Source organism: Argiope bruennichi, chromosome 10 (assembly GCF_947563725.1).
Source record: "Argiope bruennichi chromosome 10, qqArgBrue1.1, whole genome shotgun sequence".
NCBI classification, from domain to species: Eukaryota; Metazoa; Arthropoda; class Arachnida; order Araneae; family Araneidae; genus Argiope; species Argiope bruennichi.
The window spans coordinates 39,853,413-39,873,449 of record NC_079160.1 but is presented as its reverse complement, the minus strand read 5'-3'; the positions used below and the strand labels follow the sequence as shown (position 1 = coordinate 39,873,449).

Genomic DNA, 20,037 nt, shown 5'->3' with positions numbered 1-20,037 from the left:
GGCACTATTGCGTTCATTCCCAGGTATCCATTTGCGCATTTCAAATTACAAAAAAGGGCTTTTAAATTATAATAAATATGATATTATAAAACGGGCATAGACGCAAAAGAGCAAATTTCTTACGTTATATAGGAAAAATATGATAAGTCAACTTATAATAAAAAAAGGTCCCAATGATACTAATGCAACTATATATTTTAATTATTCGAAATATATTGAAACTTCTTTTGCATGCACATATTGACACTAGTTGAAGGCTTGGAATTTTTATCTATGTATTCATTTCTTAAAATTTGTTAACTACTTAAAAAATATATAGGTGCAGATGTCAGAATGTTTTTAATTTAGATGCATTTTGATTCTTCAAAAATAAGACGCATATTCTGCAGTGCGGTTTTTAAATATTGTGATTGGCTGTACAACAATTGAGCGAAAGAAATGATAACTTCTATCTGGAAAAATATTGGTAACTCCTGTGCCAAAACCTTTACACTTAACAACGTACGAGATATACACAGTAAATTTTGGAATGTCTGTGATGAAATAAAGAAAAGCTTCCAATTAAGAGAATTCGAAAAAATTTCTTTTGAAGAAAAGTTTCCCTAATGATTTTTTTTTAGCAACCATTAGTTTTCTGACTGTGAAGAGCAGCTATAAAAGGGAGGAGAGATAAAAAAAGAAGTGCATCGTTCAAAACTAACTATGCACATTCATAGACAGATGTATCACAAATTCATTGGAATCAAATTTCGAACCCACCATTGCCTTTAGTCACGCAAAGATTTTACCAACATATCATATTATCTTTCTATCTTGTATCACTGCGTTGAAGCTAGATCATTAAAAGGATAATTGGTTTTACATACATTTTTTTTAACATTGTGTGTGTGTGTGTGTGTGTGTGTGTGTGTGTGTGTGTGTGTGTGTGTGTGTGTGTGTGTGTGTGTGTGTGTGTGTGTGTGTGTGTGTGTGTGTGTGTGTGTGTGTGTGTGTGTGTGTGTGTGTGTGTGTGTGTGTGTGTGTGTGTGTGTGTGTGCTACAACTATGATTTGGGTTCGGAAGTCCGACTCTAGGCCACTGGCAGAAAAAAGCATTCGTTAAAGTTAATTCTCATGCCTAATATAGAAAGCCTAAAATTATTGCAGTTTATTATTTTCGTTTGTAGTTAATCGCTTAAAAGGTGTTTAGAAAAACATTGTCTAGCATTAAAATAAACTCTTACGAAACTCTAGGGTGACATCAGTTAAATTATCAGCTGCTAATCTATCACGTGGTCCATTTTCGTAGAGCTTCAGATAAGCCTTTGGATTTAATCAGTTAAATTTAAATACTTCAACTTTATCCGTTTGTTTATAAAATAAAATAAAAAACGAGGATGAGAGTTTTATACTAAAAGCCGCTATTTGTAAATTGTTTTGATTTTAAATTTTTGTTATAAATTGTGGAACAAAAATGGAGCTTGATATTTGGCAAGGCGATTGGGGACTCCCTTCTATAGATTTAACATGTCTTCAAGTTATGGTACCTATATTTCTATAATTACTTTCACCTTGAGTGTACTCAATCTATACTTAAGAAAATCATTGCATTTTCTGTATATTTGTGATCATTTTCCAACCATATATTGTACCAATAAAACGTAATTGTAAGTAAGGTGTATATGAAATACTTATTTCAAATTACTTTTATGTAATATATTCGAAATTTTTGTAATTACAAATAAGAAATGTAAGACATGTCTCATTAAAAATTCCTGACAAAAAAAATTTCTACATAAATTTTTTTTAAAATTCGTACTTTTTCACCATATGCTAGCACATTCTAAGACTTTCTTTCACACTGTTTTAATATATTAAAAAAATTGTTAATATCTGACAGACTTTCTAATTATGTTCCGAAGATGATATGAATTATTTGATGATGTTATTCTAATGTACTTGTTCATTTTACCTAAAATAATTGAAATAAAGAGCAAGGAAATGTGAAAGAGATTTAAAGAAATTCTAACCTTAATCCACAACATAGAATATTAATAATAGGGACCACTGTTTAGTTATTTGTTTTCATTTCTTAATTCAAAGCAGATTCAGGAAAAAAATTGTAATGCTGATAATATTATGATGAGTTGAAATGGGTATTGTTATTCTTCCAAGTGTTATTCCTACATATTCTAATAAATTTTGACCATCCTGTTGCTTCATTTTTAAAAAAGAATTATTTCTTTATCAGGAAATCAGACTTACATATACACTAAATAAAGATTAGAATAAAAAAAAGAAGAGCTAGGTCACACTATTTTACACTTAAAAAGATTCTGGATAGATTTCATGTATTGATAGTACAAAAAATCTCAAGTTAGTGATTCCTTATTAATTTCCTAAGAATTGAAATTAAATGGAAAACTATATAAATAAAATTTAGGCATGATTAAGCTGCATGTAATAGAAGATTTTATGGCATATTTAATTTTATTAAAAATAAAAAATTCATTTGTTTGTTTGGTGTTATTTATATATGGATAAGGGTACATGTATGAGTTTCAGATTTAATCTTGTTCATCTTGACAACATGAAAGATGATCTCAACTTAAAAAATTAGTGGGTAGTACATTATGCAAGTTTTTGTCTGTTTTCTTGAGTTTAAATTACTAAATGTGGTTTGTCTTTTTTTACATTTAAAAATAATTTTTTTATTTTAATTTGATGAAAGTTAAAAGTGTATGATGGTATAATTATGTATACAAAAATATATGATTAAATATTATAATAAATTTATTGAAATTCTTAAGGGGATTAAAAATTTTAAATGATTTTTCAGTCTATAAAATGTGCCTCATTTATTTACATTTTAATTTGTTTTTGTTTCGTAGGCTTATGCTAAATTTTCTGGAGCACCAATAAAGATCAAGAAAACAAATTGGCCATTATCAAGATATGGTAAATTTGTTTATGATGTATGACTTCAGTTTATTTTCCAGTATCACTTATAATTGTATGATATTTCATATTAAGTAATAAAGGAATTAAGTATATTAATCAAAATGTTGAAAATCTTTAGTGTTAATAATTTTGATTAAATAAAAATCATTCCATTATTTAATCCTAATTGAGTAATCTTTACAACTTATTTTCTGTTATTCTTTCAGTATGAATGTTTCAAGCACAAAAAATAATGAAAAGTAGACAAATATCTTTCATATGTAAAAATATTACTGATAAATAACTATACAATATTAATGTCAAAAGTTAAAAATTTATTTGTTTTGAAACATCATATTAATGCATAATTCAATTTCTTATATTTTTTTTCTTTTTTACTATACTGTTGAAAAGAAATTTCTAAAAAAATTGCATAATTTAATATATCAAAATTGAGAATGTGTTAGCTTGTTTCAAAAGATAAATGAAATAGCATTGTGGTATAAGACTGTTGAGGGAAATCCTGCATTCCTCACATAAGTTTCATCTTTAGATTTATTATATATAATTATAGGTAATCTTTATATTCATTATAAATAAAATATCTGTAAAATTTTTGTAAAAAAAAATTTACAGAAAGTACCTATTTTTTATTTTATTTTTATATATAAATCAAATTTATAACCTGTTTTTTGCTTATTTTTTATATATGTGTATAAATAAACTTGAATTCATATCATTGTTATTAAATCAAATTCTCAAAAATTAATAAATAAATTTTAGTTTAATACCTAGACTCAAGCTTGAAAACATCTTTCATTAAGTGTTAGTGTATAAGCTCAAGCCTTCCATATTCAAGATACAACATTTTCATCAAATTCTGATTGTTAAAAATACAATTGGGAAAAAAAAAACCATTTAAATAAGTTCCTACTGTAGGATACTTTTTTCTAAGGATTCATGTGATTACAGTATCTAAATGTATCTAGATTTGCCTTGCTCCCATCCCTTCTCTCCTGCAAGCTCCAGTCTCACAAAAAAAATTAAAGAATTTGATTTTGTATTCCTCATTCCTATTATTAAATGTCCATTAAGAATCATTCCATAAAAAAAAATTCATTTTTAAATAAATAATTGGACTTCTTATTAAGGCTTCAATTTTAACACTGGTTGATCCCAAATTCAAAACCCAATTCCACCAAAGTTTTACCTTTTATGTGGAGCTGATACACGTTAAATCTGGAGTTGATGAATGATTACCATTTTCTTGTTGGTGCATTGTGGATTGAGGACTGGTATTGCACTCATCTTTAAACCACAGTTAAAAATTACGAGACCTGTCTTAATATAATCCTCGTGATGTTCTAAAATAATAAATTTAATAGCAGGAAATTTCAAAAATTTTCATGAGAGTGAAATTATTCCAAATTTTATTTTCAAAAACTTTTTCTATTTTAAAGTGAGATAAGGATTTGTAATACTAGGAAATGTAGTAATTTGCAAATTCTTTCATAATAGATTTTATTAAGTTCACTTTTCAAAATTCTTGAGAATTGATTTTTCTTCCCTCTTGTTTAATTATTTTCTCTTTTCTTCTTAAAACATTATCTTACCAATCAGGAATACATTTTAAAAAATATTTAAATCTCTAAATCTAATCTTAAACATCTCTAAATCTTTCTTACTTTCAAGTTCAACTGTTCAGACTTCTATTTATTTATTTTTTTAAAGAATGTTGTTCTCTTGATTTACATTAGAAAGTAACATTTTTCTTTTAAAATTGCTTGGATTAAAATTAAATTGATACGAAACATTAGAATTATACCATGAATTCTTATGCTTCAGAATTTTATGCATAGATTATTGAAAAATTAGGAAAAATATTTGGAAATGAAATATTTGACCCTTTATTATTACTAACGCAAATTCCCATTCATTAAAAAAATTTATGACTTTTTTGACATGGTATATGATGAATGCCCCCACCCCCAAGTGTTGCTATACAATAATATAGTACATATGAGTTTTGTTATGTATATATTTTCTTGTATTCCAAGTAATTTTCTGTTTGATTCATTTTTTTTAATGAATATTCTAGGTCACCTACCTGTTTTTAGACATGGGAAGAAAAATTTAACAACATTTGATAATATAGTTTCATATTTACAAAAACAAGTATGTATACTTCAAAATAAATTTCAGTTTTTCTACAGTAAATTAAATGTAACTTTGTATGTTCATAGAAAAAATGAAAACTGTAATGCAAATATTTATATGAATATATATATACACACACACACATGAATATTTGTTATGCACAGTTTGTGTATTTATTTACATTGTCTTGAAGTATAGAATGTAATTAAAAGAATTAATAATTTGTAATTTAAGTTCTTGCAATTGTTGCCACAACTTTAGCAAACTAATAATTTAGACAATAGAAAATAATTATCAGATTTGCTTAAATGAAATTTATTTGTTAATCACTCATTAAATAATAGGATTAGCAGCAACTTAATGAAATAGATTTTCCATTAAATGCAAATCAGCTAATTTGTCAAAAAATCATAAATTACTGTTTTTGGCTAATTTAACAGAAATTAGTATGCCTTTGGTGAAATTTGGAGTTAGCTGCATGTTATTGCTGACCACAGTCAATAGAACTAACAGGAGATCTTTGACATTTTTTTTTTTTTTTTTTTTTGTGATTAATCAATGGTGTGTGATTATTGCACTCAGAAATTTTATTGTATAGCACATAACATAAAAAGAAATTGAAATGGTTTAGTCTGACCAATCTGTAAATTTATTAATGATTTTATTGGTTTTGCTAAAATCACACCAGAAATTTTTAAGCATTCGTTTATGCTAAAAAATTGGATCGTTTGACAGTACTCATTATTGCCATTGAATGTCCACTTTTAAAGTCAATATATTTATACTTTTGATTTGCTTTCTATACTTTCGAATTAAAATTTTGTATCTGTTCTGTCTTGTGTATGAATTATTGATATAAAAAAACACATCATTTTCTTACAATTCTTAATTTAAAGCAACTTTACCTCATTTCTATCCCAAAATGACTATCTTTCCAACTGCATTTATGAGCAAAACTATCTGGTGATCTTATAGATTATAACTTATAAACTCAAATTATATGGTGCATACTTAAAGCTCATAAGCTAAGAATTAACTGTAAATTTGTTTATATAGTAAAAGAGATAAAGAAAAAACTTACAGAAGTATAAAAATTGTAGACATATATATAAATATTTGTAGTAAGTCTGCAATAATTATCTGTTATTACTATAATCACAACATTTCTATTCCGTCTTGACATATTGGCATGTGATTTCAATATTTAAACATATTTTTTTCTAGTCTATAGCTACAATCTTCCTAAATTCTTCTTGGGGTATATTTTAAAAACTGGATTGCACTACCGATAGATTCAACATGTTGTTAACAACAATTGTTTGCTATCGCTGTCATCATCATTACATATCTATTATGTCTTGCCTTTTCGGTATGTGATTTTGATATGTAAACATATCTTTTATTGCCATTAGACACAATCTTCCTTAATTCTGCTTAGACCAGTTTTATGGACTGCTGTGCAGATAGATTCAAAATGTCCATTGTTTGTGATTATATTTTATCTGGAGGAAATACCCTCTTACTATCACTTAAGGTCAATAAACTGTATCAGATTCAATATCACACTACACATTATTTCTCATTTTCTCTTTCATTTTAAATACTGGAATATCAAAATCAATTTACGTAATTTTAAAATTAAAACTTATGAGTGCATGCTTAGTGTGTTATGATTACTCATTAATTGAAACATAGCCTGTATTCTTACAGATTCATCTACTATGTTGCTTGTATATATAAGCATTGATGATTTTTGATTTCTGCTATATATATCTAATACATTTGCAATCTATTTATAGTTTTAAGTATATCAACTATTCATAATTATGAATCCAAACTATTGTTTTAAGTTTATTTTTATTCAAGTTACTTTAAAAAAAAATATGTAAATCTAAAATTCTGTTACAAGTATAGTGGATTGAAATTAAATAAAATTTATTATCATGCATGAATTTTCTTGGATATTTAACCCTTATCGTGGCAAGATTGCTTTTTTGAAGAAAAGCAAAAAAAAAAAAAAAAATGTATATAGGTAGCTCCTTTACGCTATAAAAAATAAATATATATAGAAATAAACGACTAGAAATGTCATGTGTTTAATAAAACTAAGTTAAAAATTATTTTATGGTGGCAGTATATTTTTATAAATTTGTATGTATGGTATACTATACAAAATGAACATAAGAGTTAAGCATGCATTAATACCATATTTTTCATTTTATATTTATTATTGTTTGTCTGGCTATTCTGCAACTAACAGTTCTTCTCTTTACATGCAGATCTCAATTGTATTATGTGTTAATGTGGCTGAAAATAAATGGGGATAATGATATATTCTGTTTTAGCTTGGATTTTTAATTTTATTGTTAATTTATTTTGAACTAAATGCATATTTCGTATTTAGAAAATTAAAGTTATAAACATTAAACAAATTAAACATATAATTGTAAATAGATTTATAAAAATTTATTTTTTATTAAATAAGAACTAGGAATCTCTAGTTTGGACAAATAGTACATTAAAAAAATATGCTGAGTATTTTTATAGTTTTTAAATTTCTATTTAATAAGGATTTTCTTTGCAGAATTACAATGCTGATGGGGAGCTGACCTCAAAGCAATGTTCTGACATAATTGCATACACAGCTTTACTTAGAGATAAGCTTTATCCTGCCCTTGTAAGTATGAATTTCACCTTGTATAAATAGTGTATCACATATGATGAAGAATAATGCTATTTATTTTTTAAATAAAATTCATTTTCCTCTGATATATGACGAAGAGTTTATTAATTAATTCTAAATAATTTGATGTTGATGAAATTAATAAATATTTGATTATTGCTATTGAAACTCTTTAGTAAAATAAATATTTATTTTGTCAAAAAATAAAAAAAATATTGAAATTGATCTTTTATATCACAATACTATGGATTGATGATATTCTTTGTATCTTCTGCTATTAATTTTGAAATCATCAAATTTAAAAATCAGAATAAAAAAATATTATTAAATGCTCTTTTTTCTAACAAATGCACCATTTTTGAGCATCTCTTAGTCTTGTTAAAATAGAAATTTTTCCTTTTATTTTATATTATCTTTTATTTCTAATTCAATTTATCCTTCAAAATTTAGTATTTTCTTTAATGTGGAAAATTGTCTTAAAAAGTTTTATTGATCTTAGAAAGATTGATATTATTATTTCTTATAAAAGTATTTTGTTATGATCTTAATATGAAACATAAACATTTTCTGTCCTAGCTAAATTTAAAAGGTAAACAGAAAAAGTAATAGCTCTGCAGATTTGGGAACTTTCATTTATTGTTATAAATAGATTTTATTAAAGTAATCTGGTTCAAATATAAGAATTTCAGTTTATTTTATTTTTGCATTTTTTAATCCAGATTTATAGTATGTGTACACTTTATCGGTTTTATATTTTATTCAGAATTCAGCAAAATGATGCAGTATTCAGAATTAAGAATAATTCAAAACTATAAGAATATAAGACTCAGTCAGATTTCTTGCTTGTGAAAATTTATAAAAGTTTTTATGCTGCACCCTTGAATTAAGGTATAAATATGTCTATATTATTTTTAAAAAATAATGGAAAACTTTCAAAGGAAAATATTTTATGATAATACGACTTTCTTCTTCTTAAAAGTTGAGAACACTAGAATAGTCAAAGAATTTTGGTAATTTTAGCATTACTGAAAATGAAATCATCTCCCCCTCACAAAAAAAAGAGAGCTTAATTTTGCAATTTTTAAAACTGAGAAAGTAAAAAGTTAATTAATTTAAAAGATTTATGCTTTTTATTGTGGTCATGAAATTATATGACAATATATATGTATACATTTATTATATTCATATTCTAAGTTATTAAAAATGTTTTGGGATTTTTAATATATGGTCATTTTTATTTATTGATTTTTAATTTCTAATTCTAAGACTTTTCTAATTTCTACTAAGACCCTCAGTTTATTTATAAAGATTTGCATTTTCCATGTTATTTTAAAATCAGAAGGGAAAGAAGGATATTCTAATGAAATCCTTTAAAATTAACTATCTGATCAATTCTACAAATCTAATGTTGATAACTTCGCATGATGCTTAATCTATATCCCTTTTTTTATAGCTATATGTGTGGTGGATAGATGAAAGAAATTATTGTGAAGTAACTCGACCTTGGTATGCAAAGGTTCTACGGTTTCCTTTAAATTATTTTTTACCTGGTCATCAGCAACGAGCTGCTCAAGTAACAATTGATAATTTATGGAGTAGTGATTTAATTGAAGATAGCCAAAAAGAAACTGCAGTAAGTTCTTATTTTTACTTTCATTCTTGCATTTTTTTCAAAATAGATTTAATTATCTTTAATCTATATAGAAATATTTTAAAACAAATGAAATGAATATTTAATAAGTATAAAGTAAATTTATATTAATACTAAATAGGGTTCAGTAGGATAGATAGAATAAATAAAGATCTATTGTCAGTTTATTGAAATTAACTTTTACTAAAAATGATTTTAGCTGTATCTGATTAAAAAATATCTTGTAACTTTTTAGAATTAAACTGCCTGTTATGCTATGCAAATAAAAAGAGGGGATGTGGAGTTCATGCCATAATCAGTTTACCACAAAAATCTGAGAATTCAACTTTTTTTTATTATTATTATTATTTAATATAAAAGAAAGCTTACATAAAAGGTTACAAAACACATGTAAATTATGAAAAGTTTTAGTTTACATAAAAATTTACCTTTTTGGTATTTTTTAGATGAAAATATGTAGAAAAAAAATTTGAAATTTCACATAAAGAAGATGAATAAAAAATGACATTCATACCAGAAAATCAATCACTTGTTAAAATATTGTATTATTAGTGGTTATAGTCAATCCAAACAATCAATCAAATTTCTCAAGATTTTTTTACAATTTATTCATGTTTATGTTTTTTAATCTGCCTTTGAACAAATAAAATAAAAAAAATTAAAGAAAATAACTATGTGAAAATAATTTTGAATGCTCTTCAAAATAATAACGTAAATAAAGAAAATATTTTGATTCAGATTCTCATTATGGTGCCATATAATCTATATTTTCTTGCAATATTTATGAAATAATGTTTAAACACTGCAGTATAGTAAAAATTAAAATCTTATAGTAATAGTTTTAATAGCTTGATAAAATAATGATAGTCGAATTGTCTGTCCGATCTTAAAATATAAGTATGTATGGTAAAAAAAAGTTGTAACAGAAGTTAAAAATAAAATTCTTGTTCCTCTACTGATATTTGCAGATTAATTTAAAAATTAATCACTAAATGTAAAAAATGGGAGAACAGCCCTTGTTTCTTATTATTATTTCTGAAATAAATTCTTAAGAATTATTAGTTTCTGTCATGATTTTTAAATATAAAAGTATTCATCTATCATTGTATGAAGTTATCAATGAAATAGTATTTTAAAATAAAGAAATATACACACTTTTTCATGCATGTTTCAACTTATTTCAAAATTTTATATAAAGCTATTGTTAAAAGTATCTTTTAAAGTATGAAAATTGTTACAGTAGAATAATTATGATATTATACAACATGGAAATATTTATGTATAAATGGTATAATAGGAAATAATTGGGTAAAGATATTAGGTATATTATATAGCTAAGTTAATTGTCCAAGATCATAGTTAATGGAAAAGGGGAACATATGAAGAAATTTTTAATCCAATTTAAAAATGTTCGCATTTTAAAATGTTATGTTAATCTGTTTCATTAACATTATCTGAAGAATAAAATTTTAAATATTTTGAGAAAAAAGTAAACCGAAATAATCTTGAGTATATTTTGTTTATTAATTCTTAACACTAATGTAACTGATATGGCAAGTACAAAAGCCTTGTTAACATAACTGTGTTTTGTGCAATCCATATATCTAGCTGAAGGCATTAATGGAAGTTTTTCAGTTTTGTCAGCATGAAATTAATACAAACATGCCATTTAGTCTTTAATGAGGATAATTACATTTACTTTACTGAAGTATGATGCTCATGTGTTATACTATAAATCAAATGGTTCAAGTCTTTCTAATCATGTTATAATATTTTTATATTGAAATTTTGTAAAAATGGTATTATGGAAAGTTTTCAGTCTTTATTTTGATTGTGATACTTAAAAATTTCTGGGGTTTTCATGTTTTTACCCCTCCAAAAAATTGTAATTGATGTACTTCTTATTCAAAATTCTTAATTCAGGACTTCCGTTTTTGAATACTTTTATGAGTAAAAATATTGTATAAAAATGTAAATTAATTTTTATGGTAAATATATTTTTATAATCTTTTAAAAACCAAATTAAAATTGTTTCATTTAAATATATATATATATATATATATATATATATATATATATATATATATATATATATATATATATATATATATATATATATGCAAAGTTTAATAATGAATTTATTTTTTGCTGAATCCTTTTATAAATGCATTATTTTATTTTAGCTGTACAAAGATGCTCAAGAATGCTTAAATTTACTATCACACCGATTAGGAGATAATGAATATTTTTTTGGAAAAAAGTATGTATGAATTGCATTTATTTCAGTGATTTCTCTTTTTGAAGATGTGTTTGTGTGTGCATTTTATATAGCCATACACCTTTATATTTCTGGTGCTATATTATTGAAATATTGAATTATTTCTTTCAGCCCTTGCTCACTTGATGCCATAGTCTTTGGATTTTTAGCTCCTTTATTAAAAGCTCCATTCAAAAATGCAGCCTTACAGAATCACTTGAAAGCATGTCCAAATCTTCAACAGTTTGTTCAAAGGATACTTCAGAGATATTTTCCTTTGTCACCTGAAGGTAAAGAAGATTTTTTTTCTTCCTCATTTGTTTTATTATACTAATGCAAAATTTACCCAAATTTGGATGCTGTTACTTTTATACAATTTCCTGTTTTCCTGTTTTTGTAGAAATTGTTTTTATTTGTTAGTCAATTTTAATGCTGTATTTTTGGCAGTAAAAATGTACTTAATTCTTTTTTAATTATATTATTATTTTTTTATTATTCTTATTCGGTAAATTCAGAAATTAATTATTCGTTATTTCATTTTATTTGTTAATTGTTACATTTATTCTTTATTTTATTTCCTTTAAATAAATATTAAATTTTAATTTCAAATTTTAAATTTCATTTTTTTAAATTGTAACTTTCTAACAAGTTGAGTCCTGTGAGCATTAAAAATCCTTTATTTTAAAAATACTTTTATTTGCTTATTAGAATGTAGGTTCTAGTTTGGATTGTTTAAAATTCATAATTACGAAAAGAAGATGCAATGTTATTTAAATCCTACCTGTGTTAAAATAAAAATACATATGCTTGAATTTAGCAATATAGATGATAAATCTTGCATTTCTTTTGATTGAAAAGAACTTGAGAATTTGAATTAATTGGAGGAAATAATAAATGTTATCAGAACATTATTGTATATGGAGAATCAATTAAATGATTAATTTAGATTTGTCTTGATCACACATTTATGGATGATTTGCAATATTATCATTCCAGATCAAATTTAAATTTAGCATTAAAGAGAATATTGATAAATATAATTAAATCTTCACAAAAAATTACATTTGTGAACTAAAAAATTATTTAAATATAACTGCCTGATAAATGAGTTTGCTTAACATTTTATTAGTCAACTATATGTCATTTCCAAAACTCAACTTCATATAAGTTAATTTTATATAGAGTTTTATTAATTGACTATATGTGATTTTCTGTAAAATTTGCATAAGTTTGTAAATCTACGTGATCCATTTAGCATAACTTACAATGAGTTAATTGTGCAAAATTTATGATAAATTCTTATTTGCATATATTTCTATATGTCAACTTTCCATAAAACTTCCTAATTAATTATTAATTATAATAATAGTTAGTGTAACTATATTAGTGTCAGTGTAACTCTTTGTAAGTCTACTTTACACATCTCTGTGTAAAATCCATGTTGTCCATAAGACCACTTTGAGTTAGTTGGTTTTACTGAAATTTTCATAAGTAAATGCATTTCTTTGCTCAGTTTTGCTTTATATAATTTATATTTTCACTTGACATAATGTTCTGTAAATCCTCTTTATTTAAAATCAGCCAGGTATATTTTCCTTGTATAGTTCTATCTATGTCCCATTTTTTTATAAGTTTCCATTATATAATTTTCCAAAGCCAACTCATAAATTTGCTTTTCTTAGCTCTGTATAATTCCAATTTATGTAACTCTGCATGTTTCCATTTTGCTTTATTCCATGTTTTCTTCATGTAATTCTGTACAATTCCATTTTGCATAACATTCCATGTCTTTGTATAACTTTCTATAATAGAATTCCTTTTTACATAATTCTGAGTTTTTCCAGACTTTTGCAGATTTCCTATTGCATTTAATAATCAATAAAATACATCGTTTAAATATTTCTGCTGTCTCACAAGCAAATAAATCATTTCTTAGTAAAAAAAAAAAAAAAAAAAAAATTAACATAAGGTAGCCAATAATTTAAACATGAAAACTAAAACTAAACTAAGATTAGAAAACTAAAAAATAAATTCTAAATTATTATTGAATAAATTTAGTTAAGTTATTCATAATGTTTTGTGTCTGAGCTTGAGTTGATTTAAAAACATTAATAAAATATCCATGTAATAAATGTGTATTTTAAAACATATGTAGAACTTGAAGCCTTGAAAAAGAAGGAAGAGCAAGAAGCAGAAGAAAAGAAAGAATTCCCTCATAAGTGGAGAGACATCATTCTTTCTGGCTTATTTGCAGCTATTGTTATGTTAGGTTATGCTGCTGCTACATCAAAGGTGAGCTGCCATATTTCTTTTCCACTTGTAATTTTAAGAATCATAAGTGTAAATTATTTATTTATTGTGATATACTGTGCATGATACTAGCTAAAAGTTTTTTGCAATGAGAGTTCAACAGAGTATGTGTAATAGATGTTTATCCTTGATTTAGAAAATATCTTAAAATTTTTAACAACACTGAAATAACCAAATCAAAACCTAAAATTATAATTTTAGTCTTGACTATATCTAGAATATTTAGCAAATCCTATCTAATTCAATTAAGTTAAATGAGGGTCATCTTTGAAATGACATTGACATGAACACTGGGCGAGGAAGTTGAGCCTAATATTTTAGATTAAAAGTTCAAAATAATTTTTCTGTCATTCATCTTTACCTCCATAATCAGATTTGCATCTTCAATCTGCTTGTGCTGACTTTCATTTCTCTGGGAATGTTTTTGAATGTTCCATTTTCAAAGTCTCAGAGGCTTCCCCCTTCAACTTTTTCCCATCTATTAGTAAATTTTATCATTTATCAGGGAAAATTGCATTTTTGCATGTAGGGCATGGATAAGAGAAGGAAATGTGCACTCATAAAGGAAAGGAACATAATATTTTAGAATTCAGGCTCCACTATATCCATCATCTAGTGATAGTCATGAAATGGATACATGCATAATTTTTATTCATTGTGTACTAGTCACCTTTAGTCACCAACTGATTCGTCAGGGATATATTTAATTTCAATTGCTTCATTTAAATATAACTTCATATCCATGATATATAACCAGATATTATAACTATGTTACATATGCTTTGCTTATTGTGTACATGAAACTTTATGGAAACCAGTTACATGAAATCATAGCACTATTCGAAATGTATATGTGTGGTTCGTCTATCTTATAACTTTTGTGGTATTGGAACTTTACTTATTTTTTATCTGTCTTATAAACTACACAAGTATTAAACAGAATTCTTCTTCTTTTGCTTTCAGTTAAAAAAATTGTATTATCAAATATTTTTTGAAACAATGAAAACAGTTTGAGTTACAGGGCAACAATGTAATTGGTTGTTGAAAAAAATATTAGTGTTAAAGGATTTGCAAGTCTTCTTGGTTTTATTAAATTATTTAATATTATCATTTCATTGAAAAAAAATGTTTACATTAAATTATTTTTAAGAATTTCGATCTTTGTCGATTTTATTCATGTTTTGCTTTTATTAAAATGACTGGGATAATATTAATCATATCATCTTTTAAAATTATTTTCCATTTCAGTTTCAATAAATTTAGCACAGAAAAACTATTTTCTCCATTTATTAAATTACCTTTAATATTCAATGCCTATACTGTATTTAATCTGGATTTTTATAGGGTTTCTATATTTTATTGTGTTTCCAATTACTGCTCATAGAAATGTTTTGAATATTTCAGTGAGTTTTAAACTTCTATATAAACCATTTATTTTATTAAAAAAAAATACATTTGAAATTTAGCACAATATAATTGCAGTGTTAGATTCATTACATGAGCAATATTAGAAAGGCATAGTTATAAATTTAATGCTCAAATTCATTGATAAAACCAAATACAACATATAAATACAACATACATCCAAATAAATAAAATATCATCATGACTTTTTTATATTAATTTCTGTTTTAAAGTTGATCTTTTGTACCACTAATCTTGATAAAATATTATAAGTTGCAGTTAGTTTATTTATAGAAAGGTCATTTTGTAATTAATCAGGAAATTTACAAATAAGAATGAAACTGTGCTTTATTCTTAGACACATCAAAGGCACCTAAATATTCTCAAAAAAAGAATAAATGCAATGAAAACAGTTACTTGAGGTGAGTGGTAAAAGTGGCTTAGATGTGAAAGTGCATTGTGGTGCATGTGATTTGAAAATGAATACTGTTGGCATGCATTTGTTAATTATGCAAAGTGGAAATATTAGATGGTCATTAAATAAATTTGACATAATCTCCCAGAATTCTGATCAATAAATACAAATGAAATTCATGATATTGTGCACAAAAATAAATAGAACAAAAAGTAAAAGTCAATTATTATAACAAAGAATTAATGTAAGAGACAAATAATAACAAAGAAACAGTACAAAATTGATATGAGTTTTACAAATGTTGCATGTGCTTATTTTCACACACCTTGATACTTTGTATTTGAAAGATTGTATACAACAATAAATTACAAATCATTACAAGAGGAAATCTAATGAATCTTTTATCTATCATACTTCATGTATGATTATATGACCATTCATCAATCAGGGGCTGATACAGAACATTTAAATGTTAGCGGGAAGGGGGGGATCATGCTTTAGAATATAGTCTTGGGTATGGATATTTTCTGGAGTAATTTGAGGGTCAATAGAAAGCATAATATACCTGCCATAGTATACACCTATATTGTTTGCAAGCAATATTTCCTTCTAATGGGTTGGCAATAATAATAATAATTTTCATGAAAAATTGCAAATAAAGTTTCTTGCTTCTCTTAGAGTAAGGTTCTAATTGCTTTTATTAAAATCTTTAGCTTAAATAATGCTAGCCTGCAGAAATTAACTTTTCATTCTAAAATTGCTTATTGTGTCATTTATTTAAGATAAATTTTATCAGCAGTTTTCTTTTACATTTTATATTGTTAATATTGCATTGTTTCTATTGAATTCATTATGCTATGAGAAATAAATACTGAGTTATTAAGATATTTATGAATGATTGATCTTAAATAAAACTGGATGTGAAACAGCATTTGGCGATCTTTTGGGTTGAATCTTGTAATCTTACCTGCATCTATTTGAAATACTTTCTATTTTAATAAAATGTATTCTACATATAGATTAAAATGAAAAATTATATTTGGAAAGAAGTTGTGTTTTGGGGAAAACTATAGGAACAGTAAAAATTGGCAATACTTTTCTTCTAAATAACATACTGCTCCTTTTTATTCTGAAATTATTTTCCTTTTAGTTTATTTTTTAATGAATTAGTGCAGATTTTTTCCCCCTCTCTCTTTATAATATATAATTTTTTAAAAAAATGTCTTGTTAAAAAATTATTTAGATAAAAAGTAAAAAAATTTATATTTTAGAGTAAACAGTTTGAAAAAGAATTAGATTAAGTTATGCGTACATTGAAATTTATATAAACTGTAAAAGATGTTGGTTTTAAAAAGCATTTAAAAAAAAAAACAACTTTTGTCTAAATTGATGAATCCCCATTATTTATTAGAAAAATTTGATTTAAAACCATTTTTTCACTTAGATATTGAAGCATCTGCTTAGAACAGTAGTAATTTTGAATAATTATTTTGAATACTAATTTGAATTTTTTTAATTATATTATCTATAAATTTTATTAAATATTTCAACAAGAGACAACTATTTCACAAATAAACATCACGTAAAGCTATTAGAAGTCTGCTAATTTTATTTAAAATTCCAAAAAGCTAAAAGAACATAATTGCTTTCTCAAAACAATAGTCATTAATTATTTATTGTTATATATAAACATAAAAATACAAATAAATTTCTGAAGTCCTGCATACACGCTAATAGAGTATAACGATGTGAATGTAAAAAGTTAATGGCTAAGTAACTGTTGACACGCAACTGACTTTAAAAATCAATATTATATATTGAAACATTATATAAAGTAGCTGCAATTCTGCAATGTTAAAAGTATATTTCATTTATGTTATTGATGGCTAACTTGTTGGTAAAATGGTTGATGTATTTAATTGCTATAGTTCTCACTCCTCTTCATATAACTGTTTGCAGATTTAAATACATCAAGATTTTTATTTTTATTACTGATTAATAGAAAATTTAAACAAAATTACAGAGAAGAAAAAAAAAAGCAAACTGAGCATTAAATAAGCATTTATTCCTTTAAGCCCAGCTTATGTGACAATTTCAGTACCTTAAAATTCAATGTAATTTTTCCAACTCAAAAACATAATGGAATCATCTCTTCCATATGAGAATCATTGGAAGAGATGATTCCGTCATTGTTAATTATTTTTACCTTCCAAATTTCAACTATGCATATGAAAACGCTCGAGTCAGGGTTTTGTCAAGTATAGGTTCGTAAGGTTAAATGATTGCTTTTATCGCATATATTGTTTACTGATATTTTGCTCATTCATCTTCATTATTTATGTGATATGAAATAATCTTATTTAATTTCGTTTTATTTTGTGATTGGTGTTTCAAAATTAAACAAAATTGTTCAGTACTTAATATAAGTATAAATAAGTCAATAATATAAGTAAATTAGTAATTTATGATTTTTATATGTTATTTCAGATCAGTTTCGCACCTTCAGAAGATGAATTTGATGATGATTATTCAATACCTGTTGAGCATGAATATACTGATAACAAGAGTAAAGATAAAGGAAGAGATAGGTAGTATGTGCTGCTTCGTGCATTTAGTGTGCGTGATTTTAGTTAGTGTATATCAAAGGACTATGAAAAATAAAGTTGTGTTTCCACTAAGTTGTTCATTTTTTTTATATTCTTGCCTGTTCTTGCAATATTTTACAGAATTTTATTATTGTTTTTTTTAATATAATGTGTAGTCATAGTATGGTTATTTAACAAATAATAATGTACAATGTCATCTTGTCAGCAAAATATTGTTGTAAATGCACTTGTCTTTCTTTTTTTTACAAACCACATCGAAACTTTCTCAAAACTTTCATATGTTGAAATATTATAATAAAGTTTAAAAATTCAGTTTTATTTTTGTGTAATTTATTTATTATCTTGATTTATTACACCACAAATATAATAAATTAAATAATAAAACATAAATTCATTTGTGTTATTTTACTGTGTATTACAAGTTTCAGAACAATTCACATTGATAAGTTGATTCTATTATTATAATTGATATTTTATTCCTATTAATGCTGATTTAATTTCATTGTATTTAATTCTATTACCTTTAATATGAATTTCAGAACATAGACTCAGTTCTGATATTTAAATGGTTGTTTCCTTTAAATATTTATTTTACAACAATTTTTTAGTTCTTTAGCACCATGTTATTATATTTAATATTGTTTACAAAGAAGATATACAAGATGCATACGTGAACCATGGCTCAATATCTAATGTCTGAACTATTTGAAATACGCATGTATTACCAATTTTAAAAAATGCCTTAATTTGTGTAAGAAATTATGTATTATGTTGTTTCCATCAATAAATGCATATCACAAAAAATTTACTAAATTTAAATTTAATTTTTTAAACATCCTCACGTTTTGCACGTCATATTTAATAGAATAATGTTGGCTATAATTTTTAATAGAAAAGTGAGAATGAAAGAAAGCTTTGTTCTCTGACAGTTTAAACTGATTGAGGTATGAAAGTTTGAATATTATTATTTCAGACTTTCATTTGAATTGGAGCAGTGTATTTATATTTTCTTTTAGACATTGTTCAGTCACTATTCCACATTTCTCACTACTAAAGTTAAATTGTTTATTTATTATTTCTTACAAAACAAAGGGTAAAGTGATAGGTGACTTTAATGGCAGTAATTCTTTAATCTCATAAAAAATTTAGAATTATTTTAAAAGTAATAAAGAGTTTCTAAAAATATTTTTAAAAATAAAACAGAAATATTAAGAATTTATAATAGAGTAGTTCTAAGTTTCACTGATACCGAACAATAGCATAATTATACATTTTCTTATTTCAAAATTGACTGCATTGTTTCCATTATTTATTAAGTTTTGGACAAATAATGAAAATTGAAGAAAAAAAATGGCACAGAAATGAATTTAAAATTATTGAAAAGGTTTTAGAATTTATTTAAATGTTCTCACTGATCTGATTCTCCACTTTGTCTTTGAAGTAGCTATTATCATTGAACAATTGTTTCATTTGCTCACAAAAGTTTTTTACTTTGAATGTGAGGAATTGAATTAAGCTTGGTTATAAGCATCATGTTATCACTTTTCTAAAACCAATAAAAGTATTTTAAAAAGACATATTTTAAAATAAAAAAATTTTAAGAAATAGTGTGAAAAGTAACTTAAAGAGGAAAAAG

The 20,037-nt window shown here is 24.8% G+C and overlaps 1 protein-coding gene across 2 annotated transcripts; it reads left to right on the top strand.

The window, feature by feature from the left end:
* The first annotated feature begins 1,298 nt into the window (after positions 1–1,298).
* On the top strand, positions 1,299–18,719 carry LOC129988147 (metaxin-1-like). 2 transcript variants are annotated; one of them, XM_056096296.1, is made up of 10 exons: positions 1,299–1,521; positions 2,870–2,936; positions 5,017–5,093; positions 7,660–7,752; positions 9,212–9,391; positions 11,593–11,669; positions 11,799–11,956; positions 13,822–13,958; positions 15,739–15,802; positions 18,283–18,719. In XM_056096296.1, exons 1-9 carry the CDS (start codon positions 1,453–1,455, stop codon positions 15,799–15,801), a joined length of 921 nt encoding a protein of 306 aa, XP_055952271.1. In that variant the 5' UTR covers positions 1,299–1,452; the 3' UTR covers position 15,802; positions 18,283–18,719. The 2 variants fall into 2 exon arrangements, with proteins under 2 accessions (XP_055952271.1, XP_055952270.1); XM_056096295.1 differs by lacking the exon at positions 15,739–15,802 and having other exon boundaries at positions 1,301–1,521.
* Positions 18,720–20,037: the final 1,318 nt, after the last annotated feature.